Below are 26,640 nucleotides of genomic sequence, written 5' to 3' on the forward strand. Positions count from 1 at the left end.
ACACACACACACACAGAGACAGAGACAGAGAGACACACACGCACACGCACACACACACACACACACACACACACACACACACACACAGAACACGGCTGGATCGTTTGTGTTGAGTCACTCTGAACACGGCTGGATCGTTCGTGTTAGGCGCCATTTCAAATAGCTGACCAGAACACGCGCGAAACGTTAGTGATAAGGGAACTCTGAACACGGTTGAAACATTAGTGTCAGGTCACTCTGAACACGGCTGAAGCGTTAGTGTCAGGTCACTCTGAACACGGCTGGATCTTTAGTGTCAGGTCACTCTGACAACGTCCTGGATCGTTAGTGTTAGGTCACTGTGAACACCGCTGGATCGTTAGTGTTACGTCACTCTGAACACGGCTGGATTGTTAGTGTTAAGTCACTCTGAACACGGCTGGGTCATTAGTGTTGAGTCACTCTGAACACGGCTGGATCGTTAGTGTTGAGTCACCCTGAACACGGCTGATCGTTCGTGTTAGGGGCCATTTCACATGGCTGACCAGAATACGCGCGAAACGTTAGTGATAGGGCACTCTGAACACAGCTGAAACGTTAGTGTCAGGTCACTCTGAACACGGCTGAAGCGTTAGTGTTACGTCACTCTGAATACGGCTGGATCGTTAAGTGTTAGCTCACTCTGAACACGGCTGGATTGTTTGTGTTAAGTCACTCTGAACACGGCTGGATCGTTAGTGTTAAGTCACTCTGAACACGGCTGGATCGTTAGTGTTAAGTCACTCTGAACACGGCTGGATCGTTAGTGTTGAGTCACTCTGAACACGGCTGGATCGTTCATGTTAGGTCCCACATCACATGGCTGACCAGAACACGCGCAAAACATTAGTGTCTTTTGCTCACAGGATCACTGGAGAGAGAAAGAGAGACACAGCATGTTAATCTGTGTCTGATACACGCTAGTGTCTCCTGCTCACAGGATCACTGGAGAGAGAAAGAGAGACACATCATGTTAATCTGTATCTGATACACATTAGTGTCTCCTGCTCACAGGATCACTGGAGAGAGAAAGAGAGACACATCATGTTAATCTGTGTCTGATACACCTTAGTGTCTCCTGCTCACAGGATCACTGGAGAGAGAAAGAGAGACACATCATGTTAATCTGTGTCTGATACACATTAGTGTCTCCTGCTCACAGCCGTCACAGGATCACTGGAGAGAGAAAGAGAAACACAGCATGTTAATCTGTATCTGATACACATTAGTGTCTCCTGCTCACAGGATCACTGGAGAGAGAAAGAGAGACACATCATGTTAATCTGTGTCTGATACACGCTAGTGTCTCCTGCTCACAGCCGTCACAGGATCACTGGAGAGAGAAAGAGAAACACAGCATGTTAACCTGTGTCTGATACACCTTAGTGTCTCCTGCTCACAGCCGTCACAGGATCACTGGAGAGAGAAAGAGAGACACAGCATGTTAACCTGTGTCTGCTTTTTTTTTTTTTTTGCTCCAGCATTTGCCGATCCAGCAAACACAGGGATGCACTCAGAGGGTCTTCAATATTCCTCTTTGCGTGTGCTGTGGGGCCCGCCGATTCCGTTAGCACATTTTGGGACTGCTGTCTCCCCGTGTTTTCTCCAGGCTGCATGATGGCCCGGATGGTTCCATCTTTTCCCCTGCTCACATGTGCTCTGAGCTGCAAACAACATACATATTTCTATAAAGGAGGTGATTTTTACATGGGATAATTTATTGACAACAAATATTTTCGTTTCCAATTTCGATTTCAGAGATGCTGTCTAACATAGGTGACTATAGTAGGCTATTTTGGTGTAGTTTGACCTACCTGCATCTGGAGATGGTGTGGGCATAGCTGCCGGTGTTTGCACTGTTGAGATTTAGCAATTGTTATTTATGATCAAAATATACTAGCCTATCCTTATTGTTTTTTGTCTGTCCAACCACACCCTCTGAGGTTCGAATATGAGCTGCTTCCTTCCATAGTTAAAAAGAACAGATACAGAAATTCCTTTGTGCCTGTCTCTATCAGAGCGATGAACGCTGCTGGGGTACAAATGTAATGTCTCCCCATCTGCCGTTGCTGTTATTTTATTTATTTTATCCTTTTATTCTTTTATCTTTATTTATTCTTAGGGGTACAGTACAGTATATCTGTATTATATACTTTGTCTGCCTTTTGGTCTGGACCGTGGTTTTTCCTTTGTGCTTTAATACAATGATACATTGTAGCTCTTTCTTGTTATATAAATGTGCTGCTGAGAGTGAAGTCAGTCACTCGCCACACTGCACTTTGCTACTATGCACTTTATATCTCTACTGTGCACTTTAGATCGTTGCTACTGTTGTCATTTGCACTTTAACTATTGTGTTGCACTTTAAACTGCTGCTCTAGACTGTTTTTACAATGTCTTTATTGTCTTATTTGTTTTTATGTATGTACTTTGTACTACGCTTTTTGCAATCCAATTTGCCCTTTTGGGACACTTAATAAATCTTGAATCTTGAATCTTGAATCATACATTTTGTATCCATAATAAATACAAGTTTCAATTATACAACAATATGTAGACAGAGCAGAGAGAGAGTATAGTAGAGAGAGAGCTGTTTACATTTGGCATAAGAATAAATAATGTTTTACAATAGCATAATTGTTCTATACCTGGAGATGTGCGCGCTCTGACAGCAGAGACAGTCGCTGGTTCACCAGCGGCCTCGGCCTGCAGCACTGGCGCATCCGTTGATCCAACCTGGCTGGGTGGTCTTCCTGTTGAGATTTGTTTGAATATTATTATTATTAGCCTATATTATATTTCCTTGTTCCTGCTGATGGTGTGACCAGCATGGGATGCTGGTCACACCAGCATCCCATGCTGGTCACAAGACCAGCATATGTGACCAGCATACACCAGTACACCTATGCTGGTGTAGATGTTGGTGTGACCAGCATACAGTACACCAGCTATGCTGGTCTTGCTGGTGTCAAAACACAACATGCTGGTCTATGGTTGAATGCTTGTTAACCAGCACCCCAAGCTGAGAGTATTCAGACCAGATAAACATCACAAAAGTAATCTTTCTTGAACTAGTTAAATGAAGACTATTTCAGGTTTACATAAGTTATAACAATATAATTATTTATTAAATAAAAGCAACACCGAGAGGGAGTGGGAGAGAGAACAGCACATACAGCAGTGCACCTGAACAGTCAGCCTGTACCTGTCTTTATGTCAAAAGTATTAAAAGTAAAAGTGTGACTCAACTCAATTAACGTGCTGAAGGCAATTAAATACTAATTACAATTAAACTCAATTAAATAATAAAACTGCTGACTAATTAACAATAACACAACAAACAGGCAACATCACCCGACAAGAAAAGAGGTCACCCCAGGAACAGCTGGAGAAGAGGTGTGCAGGCAGAAATCTGTCTGGGAGCAGGCTCAACTGGGGAGATCAGGGAAGAACCGCCAACCACCGACATTTTGTCAATGGCCTTTGCTCCCTTGAGGAGCAAAGGCCTTAAGTCAAATCACAAGTAGAGAATTCCACTGAAAAACAATGCAGATTTATTTTGTACAAAATCTCACATAATCCTAAAAACTTTCTGGAAAAAACAAAAACAAAACGTTTTGCAGGCATTCATTTACCGTAATTAATTAATTTCAGTTATTGAGAGTTGATTTGAGTTCAGTCGTGGACCAGTGATGTCATTCACAAATCACAACTTAAATCAACTCTCAATAACTGTCGAACTAAATGAATGCCTGCAAAACGGTTTACAGTTTTTCGATATGCGTGAGATTATGTGCAAAATAAATCAGCATTGTTTTTCAGTGGAGTGTCCCTTCAAGTGCTATTCTTTGCTTGTTTGTTTATGTCCATTATTTTCTCTGTGATGTAGCATCCAGGCTTCCCCAATCGAGCTTCCACATCTGCTTCACCCAGGTTTTGGTTCTGGAGCCACTCTTTGTATCAAACTGAAAAGCAAATACAGATAAATTAGTGGGAGAGTAACACTGTTCTTTGGTCAATATTTCAACTGCCATTTGAAAAAGTGCTACACAAAATGAGCTACTTTAAAAATAATTTCACTGCCCAGGGTTTAGCTGTACAAAGACCTTTATGGCTCACAGCCCGATTGGTCCCAAGTTCCCAACACATTTTAAAATTCATCTTGAAGTTGATAAGTCAGATACTGTAAGTGGGGGCATTAAATCGCACCTTTCTGATCCACCTTGAAACCTGGTAAAACAGCTCATCCATTCCAGACACATTACAATTTGGTAAATAAGAGTCCAAATGCAGTGACACATGCATTAGGTTCCATGGGATCATGGCATCAGCTATGTGCACAAATCATTTATTTAACAAGCCAGTCACCTTTAATTAAAACTACAGCCACCCACAGGATATGTCCATCTAGATCGTTTTGGTGTGAGTTGCTGAGTTTTGGAGACATCGGCCATAGAGACGTCTGCCTTCTCTTCTATTACAATGGAACTGGATGTTGTGGTGCTCAAAGCACACACAAAAAATAAAAATAAAATAAAATAAAATATTTGATTTAAAATATTTTTTTATCCTTTCTGGAAAGGATAAAAAGCAAGTAGAGGACCACATGAATAGGTTTTTGGAGAAAAGAAAAGTTCTCAACTTACTTAACAGATTAATGTGTGTCCTCCACTGGCTGTTTCTCCCTCAACACAGTATATAGACAAAGAGACAGTATCAATTAGAAAAGCATGTGTGAAAAGCAGCACTTGCCCCTCCCTCATTACCACCACTGAGGTGCCCTTGAGCAAGGCCCTTAACCCCTTAATGTGTGTGTGAGTGCGAGCAGGGCCCACTTGAAAAAGAGATGGAAATCTCAATATGGTTACCCTGGATAAATAAAGGTTAAAAAATTTAGCAGTTGTATGAAGTGGGAAAGATTCTTGGTTGGCTGCTCTTCTTTCACCAAGTGAAGTGTGTGCACTTTGCTCATGTGTAGGTTTCCACACATGCCACTGACCTCCTCGCTCTCATCTCCTCCCGTATCGTCCTGCACTTGGCTCCCAGGAGCTTCCTGAGGTTGACGGCGTGGATGACAGCACCCACCTTCTTGTCCAGCATGGCCTCCTGGCCAATGCCATAGTAGTGCTGGCAGTTCAGCATTCCGTTATCATCTACAATGGGAGAGAGAACAATGAGAGAGAAAAATGGAGGGATAGAGAGGGGAGTGGAATGGTGTAGTGGTAGGAGACAGTATTAGTAGGAGAAAGATAGTGGATAAAGTCTTAACATACAGACATGCGGCAGCGGGTGAGGCCACGGTCAGCTGCAACTGGTTCTGTATAGAGAAGTTGATGTTGTAGCACTCTGTCCAGTCTGCTTTAGGAGGCATCACCAGATTTGCTTCTCATGCACATCCAAGATCTACAGAGCATTACCGGGAAACAGTTTAGTGAGTGTAATATTTGCACAATTGAAAAGTGAAACCCAACGAAAAAGGTCTGGAGTCAGTTTCTCTAGCTTTACTTTACACATCACAAATACCAGGTAAGGTAGAGCTTTCCCCCTGTTTTCATATTTATACAGTAATTAAATCAGCTCCACCATTAAAGTCGAAGTGAACCGGAACGGAATGCACCAGCGCGAGCGTCAGACACTGAAAACGAATTGAGAGGCGGACCATATACGTGTCGATGATTTGATTTGACAATTCTGAGGACTGGCTTTGGCATTGGGCAATCCTGGCGTGTTCCACCCCCAAATCGAGTGGGATTCAGCCTGTTGTCATGCTACGCGAGTGGGATCCGCAGAGTACCAGGGAGCCAGCTGCTTCGTGCGGAGCGAGCGGACAATCCGATCCATAGGTGCTGCCCGCCCGCCTGGAATCTCCGAGAGACGACCCCTGACAGCCAGGGAGGCTGTCAAGCTCGGAGGCGCGCACCATTATCGTTATAAATGTAAATAATATTCCTGGAATGCGTGTTTTAACGAGCCAGTTACATTTCTTTGCATTCTTAGACATTTCCATTTGATTTAGTTTGCATAATTGCTCAAGTTAGTAGTTAGTTTATGGGCTAGAAGCTCTGCCAGATGACAAGCACTAGGCGCCATTTTCCCCTTCATTTGGAAGAGAAAATGATCCTGTAATGAAGATTTGATTGACAGCTGCATGTCGTGAAATGATTGGTTGAAATGGGGTAGAAATTTGATAGTACTAGGTGACGTCAGCAAACTGTAAATTACTGTTATCAATGAAATCTTGAAAAACGAACTTTTGATGTGAAAAAGTGTGAAAAACTAAAGAAATTAGATTGTTGTGATTTGTTTTGCATACATACGTTGTTTGAATTGTTTACAGAGTTTTAAACATTAAATAAAACAGTTTACTTTAAATGAACATGGAGTCTTAATTTATAAAGATGAATAGGAAAAGTAAGATGTGCATGTCAGATTATATCAAAGTATGAATTAAATTGTGCAGTAAATGCTTACACTAGCCTAAATCCATCATAAGGCATCTGTCCCATAATACGAAACATTGTGTCCCATAATTACAGAAACATTACAGAAAAAGGGGATTTTGGGGGTCAGTTCACACAAAAGAGGATGCCACGCCTCCTTGGAATATAATGTAACCTATATTCCACCTCAGAAGGTTAGGTAACATCTTGACTATTACAGAAATGTATCATGTGTTGGGCTATTTTTTTTAATTGATGGCAAGAAAGCTTCCACAAGGCGAAAAGTCAAAAAGTGTCCCATAATACCTCCATTCATCCTGGTTTAAATCAATATCATAAAGATAATCACAAGGATTTTTCTCAATATCAATATGATATGTCCAGGTCCATACATGCAAAATCATGTTAAATAATCACATTAATGTTCATCTGATTGAACTGAATGATAATAAACATTGCTAACATACCTCATTTGACATTTTATCAGTTTTAAAGTAAAATTAGCTTGGCATCAATTAGCAGAAATGTGCCACAGTATATCTTCATATCATCACGATATGATTCCACTGAAAAACAATAATATTGTAACGTGTCAGGATTACACTCAGGCACTTCTCTTCATTAAGTTCTTTAATGATATAGCACCGAACAGTTACAGAGATTGCAGCCACAATCTACGCTAAATTATCCCCGAGACAAAACCCTTCTCCTTCACAACACCGGTCCTTCCTCTCCCCAGCTCCTCAAAGCCCCCTTTAGTTCCCGCTTTTTCCCTCCCACTCGCCCGGTCTCAGCCAATCCCCGGTTGAGCTATCCAAGATCTGTTCCCCCATTGGATCTTGCTTGACTGACAGGCTAGTGTCCTCTAGTAAGAGAGTGGCGTCAGCGGAGGACCAAAATGCAAGAATCATTAGCCAATGAACAGCCAGGAATGGGTCTCGCGCTACTTTTGCATGCTAAAATAAAGCCGATAATGTACAATTTGATTCATTTCAAGGGATGAAAAACCCTTTCAAAGTACTGTCTATTTTGATGCAACTCGACAGTGCTGCTTTTTTTACTGAAGAGTTCCACTTTCTACTTCCTGGAAAAAAAACTGGTCCATTGGAGTGAATGGAGATGTCGGAACTCGGCTAGCTGGCCAATTTATGACTCGTTACTGACTCCAGCGCTTCCTAAACACATGAACACGACAACAGCATGCCAGAACCATGGTGGCCAGAACGCCCATAACCCAAAATACTAGCCCGTTACAATATAGAATTATCACCCAGCCATAACGCCACCACAGGCGCGCGCGCGCACGCACGCACGCACACACGCACGCGCACGCGCGCGCGCACACACGCTGACTGAGTACTGACAATTGACAATGGTGCAGACAGGTCCAGCCGCGCGAAAGTTTGGAGATGGTCTCGCGCAGGAGGCATCAGACCAGCACTAACCAGCATAGAACAGCATAGACCAGCAAGAAATTCATGCTGGTCTATGCTGTTTTTTTCAGCAGGGTTATGTTTGTTAGCCTATATCATCATAGGCTATAACCTTACAACATCAGCTGGATCAAGATATTCACAATAGTTTGTTAGCGGCTGCGCTGAAAAGTGTGGCATGGAGCGAGGTGGTGCCGATATGCCGCTACGTGTAGGCTATGTAATGCTCCCACAAATAACCAATAAAAAGACTAAATTAAAATGCACCAACAGAATGAATAATCCACCGACCTGGAGTGGACACAACAGCAGATGGGGCAGCCGGCACAGTCTTTCTCTTTTTTTTGCGTGCTGGTTCAGGCTCGGAATCGGAACTTTCCTCTCCACTCCAATCTACATCACTGATCTCACAATCAGTGATTTCTCCTCCGTCAGATTCGATCTCATCCAGTTCCTGCAGCATTTCCAACGCCTCTTGAACATTCATTCTTTTTCTTGTCCTTTTCCCCTCCATATCTTCTTGCGTGATTTCTGATTCATTTTCCGTGGCGTCTATAGCGTCTTGTCAATGTCCTTCGTGACCAGAGACTGACAGAGACTCAGACTGAATAAAGTTGTTCTCTCTGTAGATAGGTTGTTGCTGCGGTCATGCTCATTGGATCAACATCTGCGGTTGCTATGTTGTCGCTGGGCAGCAACAGGGTCAGGACCTATCGGGCCCACTAACTCACTCGGGGGCGGGTGAACCTAATGTAAACATTCCATTCACCGTCCAACTGCATGTTGTGTGAAGTGAATAAAGTTATCTCTCTATAGATAGGTTGCTGCGATCATCCAATAACATGTGCGGTTGCTATGCCGTCGCGGGGCACCTTCACCGTTCAACTGGGGCGGGGTCTCATAGACCGTCTCGGCGCTTGAAGGAATAAATTATTATTACGCTCGTACCTTTCATGACACAGCGTTACAACTTTGAGAAAACACACGTTTAGAAAAAGTCACGGACAGGCAAGGTCTTATCTTTTATTGAAACAACATTACATGCATTGGAAATATCAAAACGGTCTCACTCTGGCGGTTCTAGTGTTAAATGCATCAAGAATTGGAGGAATTTGAAACATGCGGATGACATGCACCATGCAGTCGGCAATACATATGATTATTTTTTATTTATATGATTATTATTTTATTTTTTTCAGAGTGTTTATTCTAATTTATTTAATCTGATAATATGTAGGCTACATCAAACTCTTGAGCTACTTCTGCTCTCACTCAGAATGTCAAAATATAAGCGATGTGATGTATAGTTTTTGAGATATTAACGTTTGTTTGACACAACTCATACTATTAACTGCCGCGGGGTTCCGCATTTCTGGGTGGCAAGTGACTGATCCCTCGTATTATAGCCTACATTTTGAAAGTAACTGTCCCAACACTGGTGTAGAAGAGGAAATGAGTTTATGAATTGACGATTCAGTCTGAATATCAGGGTACAAAACCTGTTGAGTTGTGACTAAAAATATACGTGCGGGCAGCAAGCCACCTGTTTGGGTTTTTGTGGCGGTTGGCAATGCTGCCACCTGTTGCGCCACACTGCTGTCTATATGCAAATACGTCACTATGGTAACCGGTGCGTAAATACAGGAAAAGGAAGTAGCTAACAAGTAGCCGGAAACACCCAACGCAAAAACTTTTCTGTCAACAACTGAAGACCAAACTTCAACACAAATACATTTTCGAGGTGGAAATTACAACATGGGGCAAACACCATCACTTGCAAAGGATTTGCTCTCAGAATACCAAGTAAGTTTGTATTAACGTAACGTTAACGTTGTAAAGTCTGCTGACGTCGTTAGCTGGTGTGGACTTTCGGGAAGTTCTGTTTCACTGTAGTCTCGCTTGCTATAACGCTATCTACGTTACGCTCACTGCAGCCTAGCTACTGTTCGATAGAAAACCAAAAATATAAAACATGTAGCGTTATTGTATCTACGTATAACGGCTTTATGCCGATCGCTGATATGGAACGTAATTACCGGTAGTTATATTACAAAACCTTTCTTATTGACTTCCTTACATAGCCAGAGTTGTGTAACCTTACTTACAATATGGAATAATATATCAACGCACCAACTCGGGCCCTTCTATGATTAATATGCTTAACTTTTGTACTTTCAGGAGCTGACATTCCTAACAAAGCAAGAAATTCTTCTGTAAGTGACTGACTACATGCTATATAACGGTTCCTTCCTAAATATTTTGTATTGTGATAAATTAACATGTTTTCTGTTAATAGTGCTCACAAGCGATTCACTGAACTGGTCCCCAAAGAGGATAAAGCAAACCAAAGCCTGAGACTGCCAATGCAGACTATTCTTACTCTGCCAGAACTCAAGGTGATAAGACACACATGTGAACCAGAGGGAACATTACATTTTCATTGCATGATATGATTTCCTTCAGACTGTGCTTGCTGTGTTGTGGTCATGTACTTGGAGGACGTGCTGTGACGACTATCAGACTGATAAGGTGTTACTGACCCCTTGTTCTTGTTCCTGTTCCCACCGCCTCTTGCAGTCCAACCCTTTCAGAAAAAGAATCTGTCATGTGTTCTCAACATCTCAAGATGGTGGTGGTGGTCTGACCTTTGAGGACTTCCTGGACCTACTAAGTGCCTTTAGCGACTCTGCTACTCTGGAAATCAAATCCCACTATGCCTTCCGCATTTTTGGTAATTAATTAACTTGACTGAATGTTGTTAATGTTGGTTGTTAACATTTTTATGCTCATTGATTTTTGTAATGGGCATCATCTTGTTTTGATTTTTCAGACTTTGATGAAGATGGCACCCTGGATGGCGGGGACCTGGAGAAGCTGGTTAACTGCCTGACCGGTGAAACAGAGGACACCAGACTAGGCTCTGAGGAGATGAGACAGCTCATTAACAATGTGAGTTCAGCAAGGAGTCCCGTCTCTAATGATTAAATAAGGTGGAGACACATCGGCTGGTTGAAACAAGGCTCTATGATTGCAGGCGCAACCGTCTCATTGCACGTGACATGTCTGTTGGTTTAACCGTTGTTATATTTTGCCCATAATTTAGATTCTTGAAGAGTCCGACATCGACAAGGATGGGACCGTTAACCTCTCAGAGTTCCAGCACGTCATTTCAAGATCACCAGATTTTGTCAGGTGAATTGTATTCTGATTACTGTTATCACTGGATAGTTGTTTGCCCAGTGAGTGAGTACACACAATTTAGTTAATTATGATTACTATAACAATACAATTTCTCCGCAGTTCTTTCAAGATTGTGCTGTGAAGACCTATAGCTGACTGTGGAAATGGATCTTCTCCGTTTGATTCTCACATTGTGGTTGCTATCTTTCAACTAAATTAGAACATAATTAGATATTTGCCTTAATTTATATTTACCTGTGGATTTTACTGTCTGAACTGTTTTATGTAATATTTGTTAAATATAAGAGCTTTCCTACTTTTTACAGATTTCTATACAGAGGACAAATAAATGTTGACTCTCTTATCATGCTTTTTTCTATTATTGATGATCTAAGACACACAAATGGGGCAGGCAGAATTCATATATCTAAAATATATTTAATCCAAAGGTATTCACAGCTCATGATATGTGCTCCAAAGTCCATTGTTCATAAATACCAAAGAAAGTCTGCAATTTAAGACGGAGCTACTTCCTCCTTGACCACAGCAGCAAAACTGTTCCATGCTCCACAAATGACATCCACCACACGCATGCTGTTCTCCTTGAAGAAGCCCACACACTGCGGCTCGTCGGAGCTTAGTAAGGCCTTGTGTCCGAGCTGGCCATATTCACCTGGAACAATAATGCAAGGAAACATACTGTAAGTCTGTCATGGAAAATTATTGATCAAATGCTTATTGATTGATTAGTTATTAGCTATGGCAATTCCATGCTGTATTTAGTGAACTGTGTTTTTCAGCAATGCAGAGGATTGCTGTTCTGTGAGAACAAGTATCTTGTTTTGGGGAAGTGTCTAGAGAACATGTGAGTTCCTGTGGGAACCTGTGTCTTGTTTTGGGAAGAACTGTGAGAATAGACACTTGTTATGTATTCCAGTGAACATCAGATTAGCTACATGGATGAATGGAAAGAACTGCCCCTCCACGGTGGGGGGGCGGGCAACATTGGTTTTAGTATATGAACTGTTGTAAACAATGATGCGGGGCTCTTGTATCGTCAAATGTAGATGAGAGGAGACCTCCGTGCACGGAGAGATGATTGTGGAAATAAAAAAACCTCCTATGAACATTTAAAACGGATATCTAATTATTGATGAATCAGCAGAGCATTGCAGTGAATTTTTCCTCCACAAGTCCAACATAGGCTTAGCTAGGCTTATTTCTTGGCATGATTGATTCATGCGAATATTTACAAGTTCTATTTTTACAAAGTCAAAATACAATTCCCAAGACAAGAAAACCCCCCCCCGGAATCTGATTGGCCACCCCAAAATCCTGAGGGTGCTGGTGTCTGGCTAACATTACGGTCTTTCAGAGGCTGCAGCGGGCTCATTTTTAAAACTAGAGTGAAGATCCTGGCATCATATTATTAAACTAGAAGACGTAAGGCAGGGGTGTCCAAATTTATTGAATGGGGGCCAGATTAGATCATGTGAAATGACCAGGGGGCCGGCTCGCTGCTTCTCGCAAATCACATACAATACAATTGTACTCTTAAGGATTTTGTTTACCATCTGAAAATATTATTACTGCCTGTGTTGTTCCTACTTGGTGCTTGTCTACAAACTGTATGATAGTGCTGTCATCATTAGGTGAATAGAAAAAATGCGAATTGAACTTGCTTGATTAACCAATACTGTGCGGAGGGCCACATATAGTATATTTTGAGAGACAAGCCGAGGGCCACTTAAGATCGGTCAAAGGGCCGCATCTGGCCCCCGGGCCGGACTTTGGACATGCCTGACGTAAGGCATCCATTGTTTACCAATCATGTCATGTTAGCTGGTTGGGAAGGGGGCTAAATAATGCTCAACATTTTGGCAAGGGAAAACCTGTCTACATCCTTCCTAAATGTCACACTCAGTGCCACCCTTGCTCGAGTCTGCCCCACTTGGGCCACCCCACGCCACTGAAGAAAAATACAATAAGGTGACAGTTTCAAATACAAACTTACCCCAGCCCCAAGTGTAGAGGTCACCTGTGGCTGAAATAGGAAAGGAAATACAAAATAAAGATCACAATGATGTTGACTTGCCAGGTATGCACATCAATCTGCACACAATCGTAAAGTGGAGATTTCTTACTTGTTACTGCGGCAGTATGTCGGGAGCCACAGCTGACTGTACTGATGTCACATGACTGAGCGATGTCCAGTAGGGCTGGGAATGCCTGGATGGATATGAACACGTCTTCATGTTCCTCTCCCTCCCGTTGCTCTTCAGATGTAGATGTGCTGCTGGCATCTTGGCACAACGCTACTGTTGAGCACAGTTCATGTTTCACGTGGTTGTTGAACTATCACTTACTTGAATCACTGCTTTAAACTGACACACGTGCCAGCAGCATTACTGCTCATCTGTATGACATACTATTCTTGTTCAATTTATTTCTCAAATACTGCATATTTGGTTTGAAATACTGTAGGCCAGTGGTTTTCGACTGCGGTTATGGGTACCATCAGTGGTACATGGTACGCTGCCAGGTGGTATGCTAGATGACACTGTAACCATTACAATCCTCTGAAACATTTATAATGTCTAATTTGTGATTTACCAGTATAATAAAAACTTTTTTGAATAGACTTAAAATGTTTGTGTTTTGAATTTTACTGTTTCATTCTGCACACCACAACATACTTTTGTTGGCACTGCCTATGCGAATGACACATTCTATTTTTTATTTAGGCTATTTTTCCGTAACCAGGTGAGTCCCATTGAGATGTCGATCTCTTTTGCATACATATGCACTCATACCACTCACTGATCCTTGAATATGGTTTGCTTTGATCAGAGGTGGTACTTGGTTCAAAAAGGGTGAGCACCTCTGACTGGAATAAACTAACCTGGCTGTTGGCTCCTTTGCTGCTCTTTTCTCAGAGCCTGTGACGGCAGTCCAAGCTGGCCACTCTCATTCCAGCCCCACATGTACAGGTCCCCCCCAGCTGTGGACAAAAGTGGTTTTTAGGTCATTCTTAGCGTCATTTGAGGATACAATAACCCAATGGGTTGCCCTCATGTCTAAGATTCTTACTTACCACTAATGCAGGCAGAGTGCCAGCCCCCAGTAGCTACAGAGCTCATAGGCATCCCCAACAGAGCCTCCACAGCCCGGGGTTCATCCTCAGAGGTGAGGCCTCCGTGCCCCAACTGACCATGGCTGTAAAATGAACACGACCTGTTAAAAATGCACATCGTAGGTGGAAGTCAATTCAAACCAAAACACAGATGTATGACAAGTATTCACTTTACCTGCCCAGTCCCCAGCTGTACACGGCTCCAGTGGCACTGAGAAGGATGGCATGCTCTGCTCCCAGTGCTAGACTCACAGCTCTCAGCTGTGGTGACAGCGAGCAGTAGAAGGGAGGTTTTGTGTCTATGTACCCACCAGGGACGAGTGGGAGATTAAGTGCAGGTCCTTAAAGCAACAAGGGAGTGTATAATGTTGAAACACTGACATTTATCAACACATAATCCTGTAAATTAAAACACATTACCATTCTCTGACTGGGTTTTTATTTCCATGCTCCATATCGGTGTCCTCTCACTCTGCTCCAGGCTCCAGGTCTCAACTCTGTCTGGGAAAGCAAGAGTCAGGTGTCCTTCACTGATCTGAGCATCTCTGCACCCTCGGCTCTCTGACACAGAGGTGCCACAGCTCCCACTGGGGCCTCCTGCGCCAAAACCTGCTAAGCACACACTGCCACCACCTGAAACAAACACAAATAATTCGATTAACCTTTAGATGTGCTGTCAATAATAGTTTGCATGTCTGTGACATTCTCCGTAGTCCGACACCCTGTGTAAACTCAATACAGTCAGGAGCTATTTGTTGATATACTGTCGTAAAGTAAAGTCGTTTCTGTTGTGTTGGGTTCTCTTACATATGACCACTTTGAGTTCAAAATGAACGTTGTTTACTTTATAACCAGCATGCTTGTATTGTCCGTGACATCTTGTTACATGACACTGTCATGTAACAATCTGTCATCATCGACGGACATCGACAGGTCAAATGCCAAACAATAACATTAGCGTTACACCACAGTTTCTCTCGACTCACCTTCTAAATGTAAAGCTGCTCTTCTACTCCAACTTGCTCTGACTCGGATGCTCTTCCTGGAGACACTTTGTTGACAGCCAGTTCCCTCCTCAGAGTCATCCACAAGACTAAGGTTATTAATGTCTGTTGGACTTGGAACAATCACTTTGACGTCTTCCACGGTATTACCACTTTCTCGTATTAATTTATCATGTATTTGTCCGAAGGCGTTGAAGCCAAATCCAAACCAGTTCATCGGAACGACGCAGCTGATTTTGTCATAGAAATGCTGCTGCACTGTTTTCAATCAACCATGCTTCTTTTCCCTTTTAATCTCATTGGCGGTTGGCAGGCAAACAGCTTCCGGGTGCATTACCGCCACCCAGTGATCTGGAGTGGACTACAGAGCTATCCCTCTCTAATATTTCACCAAACAAATAATTGCAATCGAAACAATACACACAATAGTCATAATTGAATAAATAAAAACTCTAGAAGAACATTACTGATATTTTCCTCTCCAATCTTTCTCATTGCATTGTTTAAAACCTCTATCTGAAACAAACTTCACAATTATTTTATTTTATAGAGAGCACTGTTAGAGCAGTATGGTCATTCCTTACGCTTGTGATAACACTCCTCTTTCAGACCCTACACTCCCCTCAACTAAAACTATCTTTGTTCCATTCATTCTGCCACCTCTTGTTTATTAGCCTTCTTCTGGTTTAATGGTGAGTGGCAAACAGCATTAAGGTGCATTACCACCACCTATGTTGTAGTGTGCACACCTATACGGCCGGTGGTCAGTCAGAGGTGGGGGTTAGGTCCCTTGATTCTAGCATCCACCCATAAGGATGGCTGTGTACTCCATAGATCCATGGTGTGCTCACTGCTCAGTATGATGACAATATTCAGCAGCCACAAACATTTTATTCTTCTGCCGATGTTTGAAGTCTAATTTACAAACAAGAAAACATGTGATATTATGTAGTGATGTAAGCATTTAAAAAGAAAGTAATAAAAGGACACAATATAAATAATTACCGTATGTGAATGAAATGATTTTTTCCTGTTTGTGATACAGCACAATCATGATACAAGAAGGTAAAAAAAAATGGGGTGCAAAGGAATGGTATTTCTTTTAGAGAAAGATACAAAATAAGAACAGAATGCTTGCAAAGTTCAAGGAATATCTTAGTATAGTAAAGAATGTATAAAGTACTTGGTCTCCTAAAGTTGATACACTCTTGCTTGGTCAGAATATGCTGGTTTTCCATAACCACTTCATCATCATAATCATAATTAAAATCATCATCATCATTAAAATTGCCTAAGTGGGTGGGTGGTCTTAGTCATAATTTAGGGGCAGTGTCTGTTTTCATTTTGACATCACCAGTGATGTCATAAATCAATTGTGACATCATCAAGAGCCAGAAATCAGTTTTGCGTTGATGTGTGCAAGCTGTGTATTCAGAAATGTGTTTTTGCACCATCCATCCATCTATATAGATATCTGTCTGTATACTGTATGTCTGTATATGTCTGTATATATATGGCAATCTGTCCGTTTATATTTTTGTCCCACTGATGATGTCATAAGAGAATATCATCTTATGACACCACTGATGATGTCATAGGCACTGATATTGTGGTTTTTGGTTACACTCGTGTCACAATGTCTATGACATCATCAGTGATGTAATCAGTGATAATAGGTTGACCACTGATATTGTGGTTTTTGGTTACACTCGTGTCACAATGTCTATGACATCATCAGTGATGTCATCAGTGATCAGTTGAGCTGTGCATGCCAGGCGAGGCTGCGCAGCAGGCAACCTGCATGGCGGGCGAGGCCATGCAGCGGCCGAGCTAGGGAGACTGCGTAGCGGGCAAGCCTAGTTATTATACCAAAAAACCCTGAAAAGCAGAGGAGCTGAAGGAATGAGGAATTCATGAAACTAGCAATCTCGTGTGCTCGATTTCTAGGGTGGAGACTCTGGAGACGATCTAGCAATCTCGTGCGCATGATGAAACAGAGGGCCATTTTAGGGACTGGGAAGGTCAGAAACTTTTGCTCATTTGAACTTGATCTGCCTGGTCTTGCTGCCTGGCCTCAGCAGGTTTTCTGGTAAAGTGGGAATTAATCTGGTCCCAGTTTCTAGAAGTACTTCTACACTCCAATTAGGCGTATCCGCATATTGCTACACGGTCCTCACTCAAGGCTGGGTTCCTTCTCTCATGTCCTTTCCCTCCCTGCTTTTAATGATGCCATACTCCACGGCCTGGTCCAGACAGCGCTGGGCCACCTTGGAGATGGGGCCCAACGCGGCCTCTCCTCCCTTCGCCAGGACAGTGAGAATCTCCAGAGACTCGCTCTCCATGAGTGTCTCAGCCAGACTCCTCTCTGCCTGCATCAAGTTGTGAACGATGACCACCCCACGATGCCTCAAGTCCACCGTTTCACTAAGCAGAAGGGCCTGCAGGATCTCCAGCCAATGGCTCGTCTGAAAAGAGAATGAAAACAAACTTGACAAAGGGAATCATGAGGGTCTAAATGGAATCAAGAATCGCTGCTGTAGGGGCGTCCGGGCAGTGCTGCTGTAGGGGCGTCCGGGCAGTGCTGCTGTAGATTCCCTGCCTACCAACACGAGGGACGCAGGTTTGAGACCCCGTGTTACCTCCGGCTTGGACTGACGTCCATACAGGCACAATTGGCCATGTCTGCGGGTGGGAAGCCAGATTAAGGGTGCACCACTGCCTCCTCTGGTTGGTTGGGGCGCCTGTTCAGGGGGGAGGGGAACTGGGGGAATAGCGTGATCCTCCTACACGCTACGTCATGCTGGGGAAACCCCTCGCTGTCAGGTGAAAAGAAGCGGCTGTCGGCTGCACATGTATCGAAGGAAGCATGCGTTAGTCCAGTGGTTCTCAAACTGTGGTAAAGGTACCGACAGTGGTATGTGGAACGCTGCCAGGTGGTATGCCAGATGACTGGTGAAAAGTCCTCTGAAACCATTAGTGTTTATTTCTTCATTTGTGATTTACCAGCATAACCACACATTTTGAGTTGACTTAAAATGTTTTCATATAATACATGTTGGCACCGCCTATGCGAATTACATTTTTTTTTTTCAGGCTATTTCACCTTAACTTTAGCTAAATCTGTCCACAGACATAAATAGGTGTCTCCACGGCCACATTTTGCCATGACACACAGACACACAGACACACACAGACACACACACACACACACACACACACACACACACACGGTTTAACCTTTATTTAACCAGGCAAATCAATTAAGAACAAATTCTTATTTACAATGATTGCCTGGCACGGTGAAAACGATACTAGCCACATGCTGTCGCGGCTGGTAAAGAAAGAATCGCAGTTGTATCTCTGAGAGTGCTGCAAACACAAGTGTGTGATGATGGAGGTGTAGGGAGCGTGAGAGTGCTTACTGTCCCAGGGATGCGTGCGCACAGCTCCGGCTGCTCGGCGGTCAGCATGGCCAGAGTGCCTGTAGCAGCTTTCCGCAGCCGCTCGTCGTCTTCTCCGCTGTACAGCACCAACAGCTTCAGACGATCACTCCCTGTGGCCAGATACAGCTCCTGCACCTGAACACCAAGCAAAGGCCCACTCACATTAGTTTGTTATCTATCAATCAATCACTTCAATGTACTGTATATAGCACTTTCCAAAAATGCATTACAAAGTGCTTTACAGACCATATCAAAACGCAAACAAGACGCAGCGGCAATAAATCAACAGTAAATAGAAGCAATGACAACTGTAAGAACAGTAAAAAAAAACAAGTACCGGTAAAAGAAAAAAACTGTAGTAATAAAACAATAAATAAATCAAAATGTAACTTTACTATAGCTTTGTGTCACAGAATTTATTTTACTTACCTCTTTGCTCAGGACCATGTTGCACATGCACTCTGTGGCAGCCGCTCGGACCAAGTCGTGCTCCTCAAACATGTAGCCTTCGATTTTAGCTACGGCCTTCTCCTTTATGATCTTTTGTCTGTGAAACAATTTACTCCATCAATTAAAAAGGCAGGTACTCTAAACATTTATATGAAAATTGTGTTGTTGGGGAACAGAATCCATGAGAAATCAATGTTTATCAAATACAAAAAACAACAACACAAGACCTCAGGATTTTTAGAAACCCATTACACTGCTAACAAATGTTTCACAATTTTAGGACAGTAAAAATGTTTTCACAGCAGTTTGACTTTTGAGAATCAAACCAATGGAGAATGAAACTTCTCTCGCCTCTCAAAATACGAATGTGTATTTTGAGAGGCGAGAGACAGCTCTTCCTTTTAGGGAAGTAATGCTACAAGAGTATAACAAAATAATTTTAATTAGGTTCTTGTTTATGCAGTTAATGCTATACATGTGTACACTATGATTAACTCAATTAATGTATTTCTAAATTCTGAAGGAATGGAAATCTCCCTCTCCACCCTCTTTCCAATTGTGGTTGACGGACATGACCTCTGTTATACGCATGGAGAGACTTAGGTTCCTGAGAACCAAAATAAAGTTTGTGACTATCTGGGAACCGTTTTTGGTCTACCTCAACGAGGCTAGGGGTGACGGGTGACTCGCCCGGCTGGCTTCCCATAGACCCCTTGAGTGAAATCCCAAGTATATCGTTTACAAGAACATAAGCACCTTAGGTGGCTGGCGGCACCACTTTGTAATGTTGATTATATTGTTTTGTTTTGTTTTTTCTTTCTTTCCCCTGTGTCTGAGCCTGTTTGTCTGTTTTGTCTTGTTTGTGTTCTATAAAAATTTTAAATATGAAAAAAAGAAAGAAAAAAAAAATGAATGTATTTCTGTATCATGCTCCTATCACACCTGACTGAATTGTACATGTATTCTTATGAAAGACTTCCCCCTAGTGGCCAACCTGAGTGTCTCGCTGATGCCAGCCAGGTTGGTGAGGGCCATGAGAGCCTCGAAGTTCTGCAGAAGCGTGCACTCCAGTCTGAGGAGACTGAGGAGGGGCCGCACCACCTCATAGATCTGATGACAGAAGAGTGAGACAAGGTCAAATAAAAACTGAATTTTTTTTACACAAACGTATCTATTTAACTGAAGAGATGCCTTCTCACCCTTTCCCCTGGGAAGGCAATCTCCGGGTTGGAAGTGATGGTTATTTTGGCCAAGGCTTGTGCTGCTTTGATTTTTCCTATATCTGTGTTGTCAGATGCCAGTGGGATCAGAGCCTGTGGAGGAAAACAATATGGTCAAATTCCTGTACAGAGGTAGGAGTATCTTGCTCTTCAGTCCATCCACAGAGGGAGGTCGGTGCTCTCAGAACAGGACAGTATAACAACAACAGTTCAATGGCTGAACCCAAAGAGGATCCTGGAGCACTCGATTCACTGGGAAATTATTTTAATAAGGTGCAGTGACTGACACACAGCGTCTTCATCAGAGTCTGATGAAGACGATGTGTGTCGAAACGTTAGTCACTGCACCTTATTAAAATAATTTTTAACATTTTCTAATGTTTCGACACACACTCACGGCGTCTTCATCAGAGTCAAACAGAGTCTGATGAAGACGATGTGTGTCGAAACGTTAGTCACTGCACCTTATTAAACTAATTTTCCAGTGAATCGAGTGCTCCAGGATCCTCTTTGGGTACACCCATTTAACTGTTGTTCCTGTAAAGAGGTGTGTGGGTCTATGAAGCATATATAAGCAAGGCCCCTTACCTTTCCTGCACCCTGTGCCACCACTGTGCCTCTGTCCTCCTGGCGTTCCACCAAAGCTAAGCACACCCTGCAATGAGAAGGGAAGTCAGCACATACTCTGAGAAGCAGTGACAGATACTGTAGTTACGGCGATGGATTTCCTACCTGGCGATGCACTCCCTGGAGGACTCGGTGAGGGCAGGACTCTCCTGTTTGACCATACACACCAACGCAGACACCACACCAGCCTCCAGCAGCTTCACCAGCCTCTTCTCCACAAAGGAAGGCGAGTCCTGACACATTAAAGACAACAAGCTGATGTAAAACAGATCATCTAAATAGAAACATACACTTTAATATGGACTTCAGAACACCTAGTTTGGAGCTATTCTGACATTAAAGGCAATATTGTGCGAAGTTAGTTTAAAAAAAAAGGGGGGGGGGGGACACTGGAACAGCACCTTGGGGTGCTCTTCTGGCACATGCTGCTTTGCATACTTGGCCAGCTCCACCATCTGAGGGTCTGGTTTCTCCACATCGTAGCTATTGGTGCAATTCACTAGAGTGGAGCCCAATGCAAATAGCACCGTCTTATCTTCAGACTGCAGGGACACACAAAACATTTCGTGCAGCTCAATAAAATGCATTTATTCATTTTATATATCTCTCAAGACCAATATAGAACATTTCTGTGTATGAGTGCTCGTGGTGGTGCGCCATACTAAATGTGACATTGTCTTAGTGCTTAGTTGGTTGACAGAAAATTAGTCGATTATCATTTTGATAATTATGTCATTTATCAAGTAAAAATAGCAAACATTTGCTTGTTATCAATGCTGTTTTGAAATAATGACAAGAGAAGCTTTAGATAAAACAGGTAAAAAAAAGGCGGTTGTCTTCAACCTTTGCTAGTTCAAACATGGCCTGGAGAGCATTCTTGTCCTCCACTAAGTCCTCCTTCACATCAGCATCAAAGGTGAGGTAGGCAAGGCCCTCCACAGACCACCGGCGAGAGTTTGGGGGAAGAGACTCATTACACAGCCACCTGATGGAGAAGAAGATACACATCGGCTCTTATTTTAAATCCAGGAAACCTCTCCTTAGCTGTTGTTTTCAAATCAAGCTGTGCAGCCGCACGGTGTGGCATCAACCCTCACACGTTGATCTTAATATACCTGAGCCTCAGAATAAATACAGGTGGGACATACTTCCTGCATTGCTTGGCAAGTTTTAGTGTGGATCCCTCTGCAAACTGCTTCATGCTGAAATCTGTCCCTCCTGCCGATCCAAGTTTACACAAACCCTGTGAACAGCACAGAACTTTTAAGTTTGAAGTTACTTTAACAACATTCAGGCGATGTTCTTTCTCAAACTAAAAAGTCGTATTAGATAGATGCTCCGCTGCAGCACGTACCACTAGTGCTCTGACACGTATCCTGTCGTTCTCGCTCTGCTTGTAGAGGTCCTTCAGAAGTGCCACACCGTTGGCGGTGATGAAGGAGGCTCTCTTGGCCTTGCCTGCAGCGTGGATGAGAGCCTCCACTGCCACCTGTTGGTGAGTCACGTCTTTGGATGCGCAGAGAGCGATGACTGCATCCATCATGCCCGACATCTCCAGAGTTCTGTTCCCCACGTCGCTCGGCCCTTGAAGGAGCACCGAAACCGTCTGGATGGCTCGGAGCTTGCTGTCCAGGCCCGACCGGCTGAAGTGTTGCCTGCTCAGAAAAGAAAGGAAATATATATTTTTCATGAGGTTAGTTGCGAAATACAAAGGATTTTTTTGTTGTTGTTTCGTGCCAATGACACATTTTTCCAGTTCGCAAGATGTTGGCCTATCGATTGGCTTGAATCAGAGAAATTGGTAATTAGTCAAAATTAACTCACTGGACGTATTCTTCACATAGTTTGTTGAAGTTCTCCCTCTGGTTGTCACTGATCAGGTCATCATAGAGTTTGCTGAGCAGGACGGAGCAGCTCATGTGGGAGTTGTCTGTGAGAGGCGGGCCATCTGATAGCTCTTGGACGCTGCCTGCCACCTCCAGGATCTTCTTCAGTCCTGCGGGAGGAGTAACGGAGCTCATAAATCCGGGACAAAGCCATGCCAGTAAAACCTGTTGACTAAATGTCAACAACAGCTTTGGAAAAGTGTGGCCATATGCAAATTTGTAAAGGAGGAAGAAGGAAGAAGGAATGAAGCACTTCTAAGAGGCTCCCAACAGGTTGGTAAAGGCTGCAGCAAACGGGCAGAATTTTTGGTAAGGTAATTGCTGAGTGGTTGGCTTCACCCGGTACTGAAATACTAAGACTAAAAAGTCTTTCTTGTAGCGGTCAAAAAGCACAAGGATTTTTTTTCTTCCAGGGTATGTGCAGGTGTGAGTCATACCCTGATCTATCACCCATAATGTGAGGGAGTTGTCAGGGTTCTTCTTAGACTTGCGAGGCACTTGTTTGACCAGGAGGTTGATGGCGCTGTCTCTGCCAGGCCCCGACACATTAGACGCTGGCATCATTTCCAGAAGGTGGCGCAGCATAGAGCGCAGCTCCCTGGATGGTTCTGTGTCAAATTCATACAGTGATTTAACAATGAATTACCAGAATATGCAGAAAACATTTCAAGAACAGAACATAGAGATTATAAGCACCTGTTATAGGTGTACTTTCATGTTTAGCCAGCTCAGAAATATAAACATGATTGGATTCCAAACTCACCAGGAAGTATGGCCTCATCTTTCCCTCGGATCTCTCTATTCATGCCTTCTGTCAGAGCCTCAAACATCACCTGCAACAGGTGGCAGGCAGCCAGAGACACCGTGGCGACGCCTGAACCCATGACTGCACACAGCTGCTCCATCCCCAACTCATTCACTATGGCCATAGTCTGGGAAATAGACACTGGACATCAGCAGTCTGACAGCCAAATAAGACTTATTATTCATATTAATATTATTATTCTAATTGTGTGATGGTTAACTTTAGAGGGCAATGTTGCACTTACTCTGGACTGATGCCCTGTACACAGACCGACCAGGGTCCTCAGAGCCGAGAGGACCAACTCCTCCTGCTTTGACGCCAGCAGCCTCTGAATCAGCTTCACCCCGTCGTTTCGGAAGATCTGCTCAGCTCCCGCGTCTTCTCGAGATAACACCACTAGATTCTGAGCGGCCTGAAAAGAATGAATGGATCACATGATTTATCTGAAAGCTGATATGGAACTTTGTAGACATATTAAATAACTGAGACAAAATAATGCTAAAAAGGCAATTACAATATCATTTTAGCCTATGAGCCTTAATTGTCACATGAACTAAGGCTTGGCAATATATCAATACCATTTTGATATTGTGATATGTGAGTAGATATCGTCTTGATAAGTGTTGTCTTTTCCTGGTTTTAAAGGCTACACTACAGTAAAGACTGTTGTTCTATTATTTGCCGTTACTCACTTACACTTGCCCTATGAACCACTCTTACTTTTTGTTGATCCGATTCTTTTGCAGATGTATCTAAGAGGAGGGAAAACATTTGCTGCACTCGAGCGTCTGTAGAGTTCAGCTGCACCGCCTACAGAGATAAGACAAAAGACTCATCAGCAATAGCTTCTTCAAAACATAGTCTCAAAGATAATGCAAGCCTCCATTTATATTCTCCACTATAACCATCACACATCACCTTGTGCTGGATCTGCGCTCCCAGCTGTCTCAGCAGATCCTGGAAAGCGTTGTTTTTGGGCTCCAGCTGGGCACACCTCTGTGCATCCACAAATGCCTGGTCTAGACGACCTAGTTTCTGAAAAGCCTGAGCTCTGCGGAACCGAGCTTTCACATCACCTGGGTCGGTATCAAGAGCTGAGGAGAAAGCAACAGCATTCAATATGACTACAGTACAGTACAGCCATATACAGTATAAGGCATTCAATATGACTACTGCAGCATGTACAGTACAGCCATAATAAGCTTTATCCAACAGAGGTGGGGACTCAAGTCACATGACAATTTTAATTGCTTGAGACTTGATGAAACAAGAGAAGACTTGAGACTTGACTTAACTTGGGCTCTGCTGACTTGTACTTTGATTACTTGAAAATGTTTCTAAAGTCTTGACAGAATATCTTGCGTTTGGGTTCATTACTTCGATTGAAAGTGACGAGATATGTTCCACCAGACGACTGAATTGAAATCCTATTTTCAGGATTGGTATGTACTGATTTAATTTATTGAAGTTGAAACTGATTATAGAAGTAAAACTCCCATGATGTAGGCTATGTACCAAGGTTTTATACAATCAAAATGATGATGCATTGAAAAGTCCTAGATATTATGTTTCCTTAAATTGATACTGGACAAATGAGCTGTTCTGACTTGGGGTTTTACATTTAGTCTTGGGACTTGACTTGAGACGTTGTGCTCCAAGAGTTGAGACTGACATTGGTCACAATTCCAATTGATTAAAGTTTCAAACTTTCAAACTTTTATGGAAAGTATGTGTGCACTCTATGAATGTCCAGTGGATTGATGGGCAGTGTGCCCTCTCCCACCTTTGGAGGCATCCTCCTCTGCCTTGGTGTAGTCCTCCAGCTTGAGGAAGCAGGCAGAGCGGTTGCGGTAGAGCACAGCACTGTCTGCCTGGCTGCCGCTCAGCTTCAGAGCCTGGGTGTAGCAGCAGGCAGCACCCTGCATGTCTCCTGCCTTGAAGAGGCTGTTCCCCTGCTCCTTCAGGGTACCAGGGTCCTGCTGAGATAGAGGAGATAGCAAGAAGATGGTACAGAGGGCCCAAGATTATATAGAAATGCAGGAGTATATCCTGTTACCTCTTACCACAAGCTAAGCCGGTTCAATTTGACTGTGGATGCATCTGATCGCTAGTGCTGTAAATAGTAGCTATAAATGCAAAACTGTGCTCTTACACTTACCTTTTCCTTTTCACTGACACTCATCTTCAAACTAATAAAATACGACGTTACGTAGGATGTTAGTGCGTTTTTTATTCTTCTATTTCACTAAAGTGATGAATAGCATAGAAGTATTATGCTAAACTGCTGCCAAAGCTCCAAACATTCTTCTTCTTCTTCTTGTAACATGTTACATTTCGCTGCGCTTCCGGGTGCTGGGAGCACGCTGATGACGTGTCAGCGCCAGCGCCGCCCCTTCCCCTACGATGTATTACCATAAAAGGCATAGAGGCTGCCAGAGAAAGCACAGAGCACTATCTCTCTTCTCTCGCCCAGGCAGGCAGGCATCTGTCTGTCGAGTACTGTATTTGGTTACATTTCCATTCAGTGACATTCTTCCATGCACGCAGAGAGAGCACGATGTTAATTATTTTTATAAGCTTACAATTAGGTAACTAACTGCCCTATTTAAAGTGTACTGCCAGGGTCTTTATTATGTTCTAGTCTACTAATGAAAATAAGATATGGATGGACATAAAATGCCTACAAGTTCAAAATCTATTAGATAATGGATGTAAATATATACAGAAACACCACTTTGAATGAGTGTTTTAGCTCCCTTTGGGGCAAGTCAACACAATGAAGTTGCTTGGCATGGAATGTCCTGTATCAGCCCCTAGCCTAAGGGAATCTCTTTTAATGGGACAGCTATTGTTGTGTGTGTCCTCTCTTTGCCTCGCCTGAAACCAGGTGGCTCCCATGGGCCCTGCCCAGTCTCTCATTACCATGGCAGCACGGTGACCACGGTGGAAGAGAAGAAGACCACATATCCATTGTGGACAGTTTGATATATTTGCTATGTGC

General features: G+C 43.1%; 3 protein-coding genes across 3 annotated transcripts; 1 reads left to right on the plus strand and 2 right to left on the minus strand.

The window, feature by feature from the left end:
- The first annotated feature begins 9,564 nt into the window (after positions 1-9,564).
- On the plus strand, positions 9,565-11,329 carry cib1 (calcium and integrin binding 1 (calmyrin)). Its single transcript, XM_083654259.1, has 7 exons — positions 9,565-9,694; positions 10,070-10,104; positions 10,188-10,287; positions 10,469-10,622; positions 10,722-10,840; positions 10,995-11,083; positions 11,192-11,329. Exons 1-7 carry the CDS (start codon positions 9,647-9,649, stop codon positions 11,211-11,213), a joined length of 567 nt encoding a protein of 188 aa, XP_083510385.1. The 5' UTR covers positions 9,565-9,646; the 3' UTR covers positions 11,214-11,329.
- Positions 11,189-15,425, minus strand: rccd1 (RCC1 domain containing 1; the record flags this gene model as incomplete). Its single annotated transcript, XM_083654729.1, has 8 exons — positions 11,189-11,744; positions 13,086-13,115; positions 13,216-13,389; positions 13,974-14,072; positions 14,166-14,287; positions 14,380-14,545; positions 14,625-14,837; positions 15,191-15,425. 8 exons carry the CDS (start codon positions 15,423-15,425, stop codon positions 11,587-11,589), a joined length of 1,197 nt encoding a protein of 398 aa, XP_083510855.1. The 3' UTR covers positions 11,189-11,586.
- A 737-nt stretch (positions 15,426-16,162) lies between these two features.
- unc45a (unc-45 myosin chaperone A) lies at positions 16,163-25,933 on the minus strand. The gene is made up of 19 exons (XM_083655145.1): positions 25,798-25,933; positions 25,423-25,618; positions 24,558-24,733; positions 24,360-24,449; positions 23,884-24,051; positions 23,598-23,766; positions 23,272-23,442; positions 22,773-22,944; positions 22,303-22,603; positions 22,097-22,191; positions 21,792-21,933; positions 21,350-21,490; positions 21,054-21,181; positions 20,910-20,976; positions 20,301-20,414; positions 20,096-20,211; positions 19,081-19,198; positions 18,631-18,786; positions 16,163-17,673 (listed from the first exon to the last, which is right to left on the minus strand). Exons 1-19 carry the CDS (start codon positions 25,819-25,821, stop codon positions 17,386-17,388), a joined length of 2,832 nt encoding a protein of 943 aa, XP_083511271.1. The 5' UTR covers positions 25,822-25,933; the 3' UTR covers positions 16,163-17,385.
- Positions 25,934-26,640: the final 707 nt, after the last annotated feature.

The sequence above is a fragment of the Poromitra crassiceps genome (genome assembly GCF_964638095.1).
Source record: "Poromitra crassiceps genome assembly, chromosome: 18".
NCBI lineage: Eukaryota > Metazoa > Chordata > Actinopteri > Beryciformes > Melamphaidae > Poromitra > Poromitra crassiceps.

Excerpts from the sequence above, each read along its gene's own strand:
- cib1 (XM_083654259.1), top strand. The coding sequence starts at position 9,647 with ATGGGGCAAACACCATCACTTGCAAAGGATTTGCTCTCAGAATACCAA. Across the intron at positions 10,288-10,468 it reads TTACTCTGCCAGAACTCAAG|TCCAACCCTTTCAGAAAAAG; the intron begins GTGATAAGACAC and ends CGCCTCTTGCAG. Across the intron at positions 10,841-10,994 it reads TGAGACAGCTCATTAACAAT|ATTCTTGAAGAGTCCGACAT; the intron begins GTGAGTTCAGCA and ends CCCATAATTTAG.
- unc45a (XM_083655145.1), bottom strand. The coding sequence starts at position 25,821 with ATGAGTGTCAGTGAAAAGGAAAAG. Across the intron at positions 19,199-20,095 it reads GGCATCAGCGAGACACTCAG|ACAAAAGATCATAAAGGAGA; the intron begins GTTGGCCACTAG and ends ATTGTTTCACAG. Across the intron at positions 17,674-18,630 it reads GCGCACGCATCCCTGGGACA|ACGAGCCATTGGCTGGAGAT; the intron begins GTAAGCACTCTC and ends TTCTCTTTTCAG.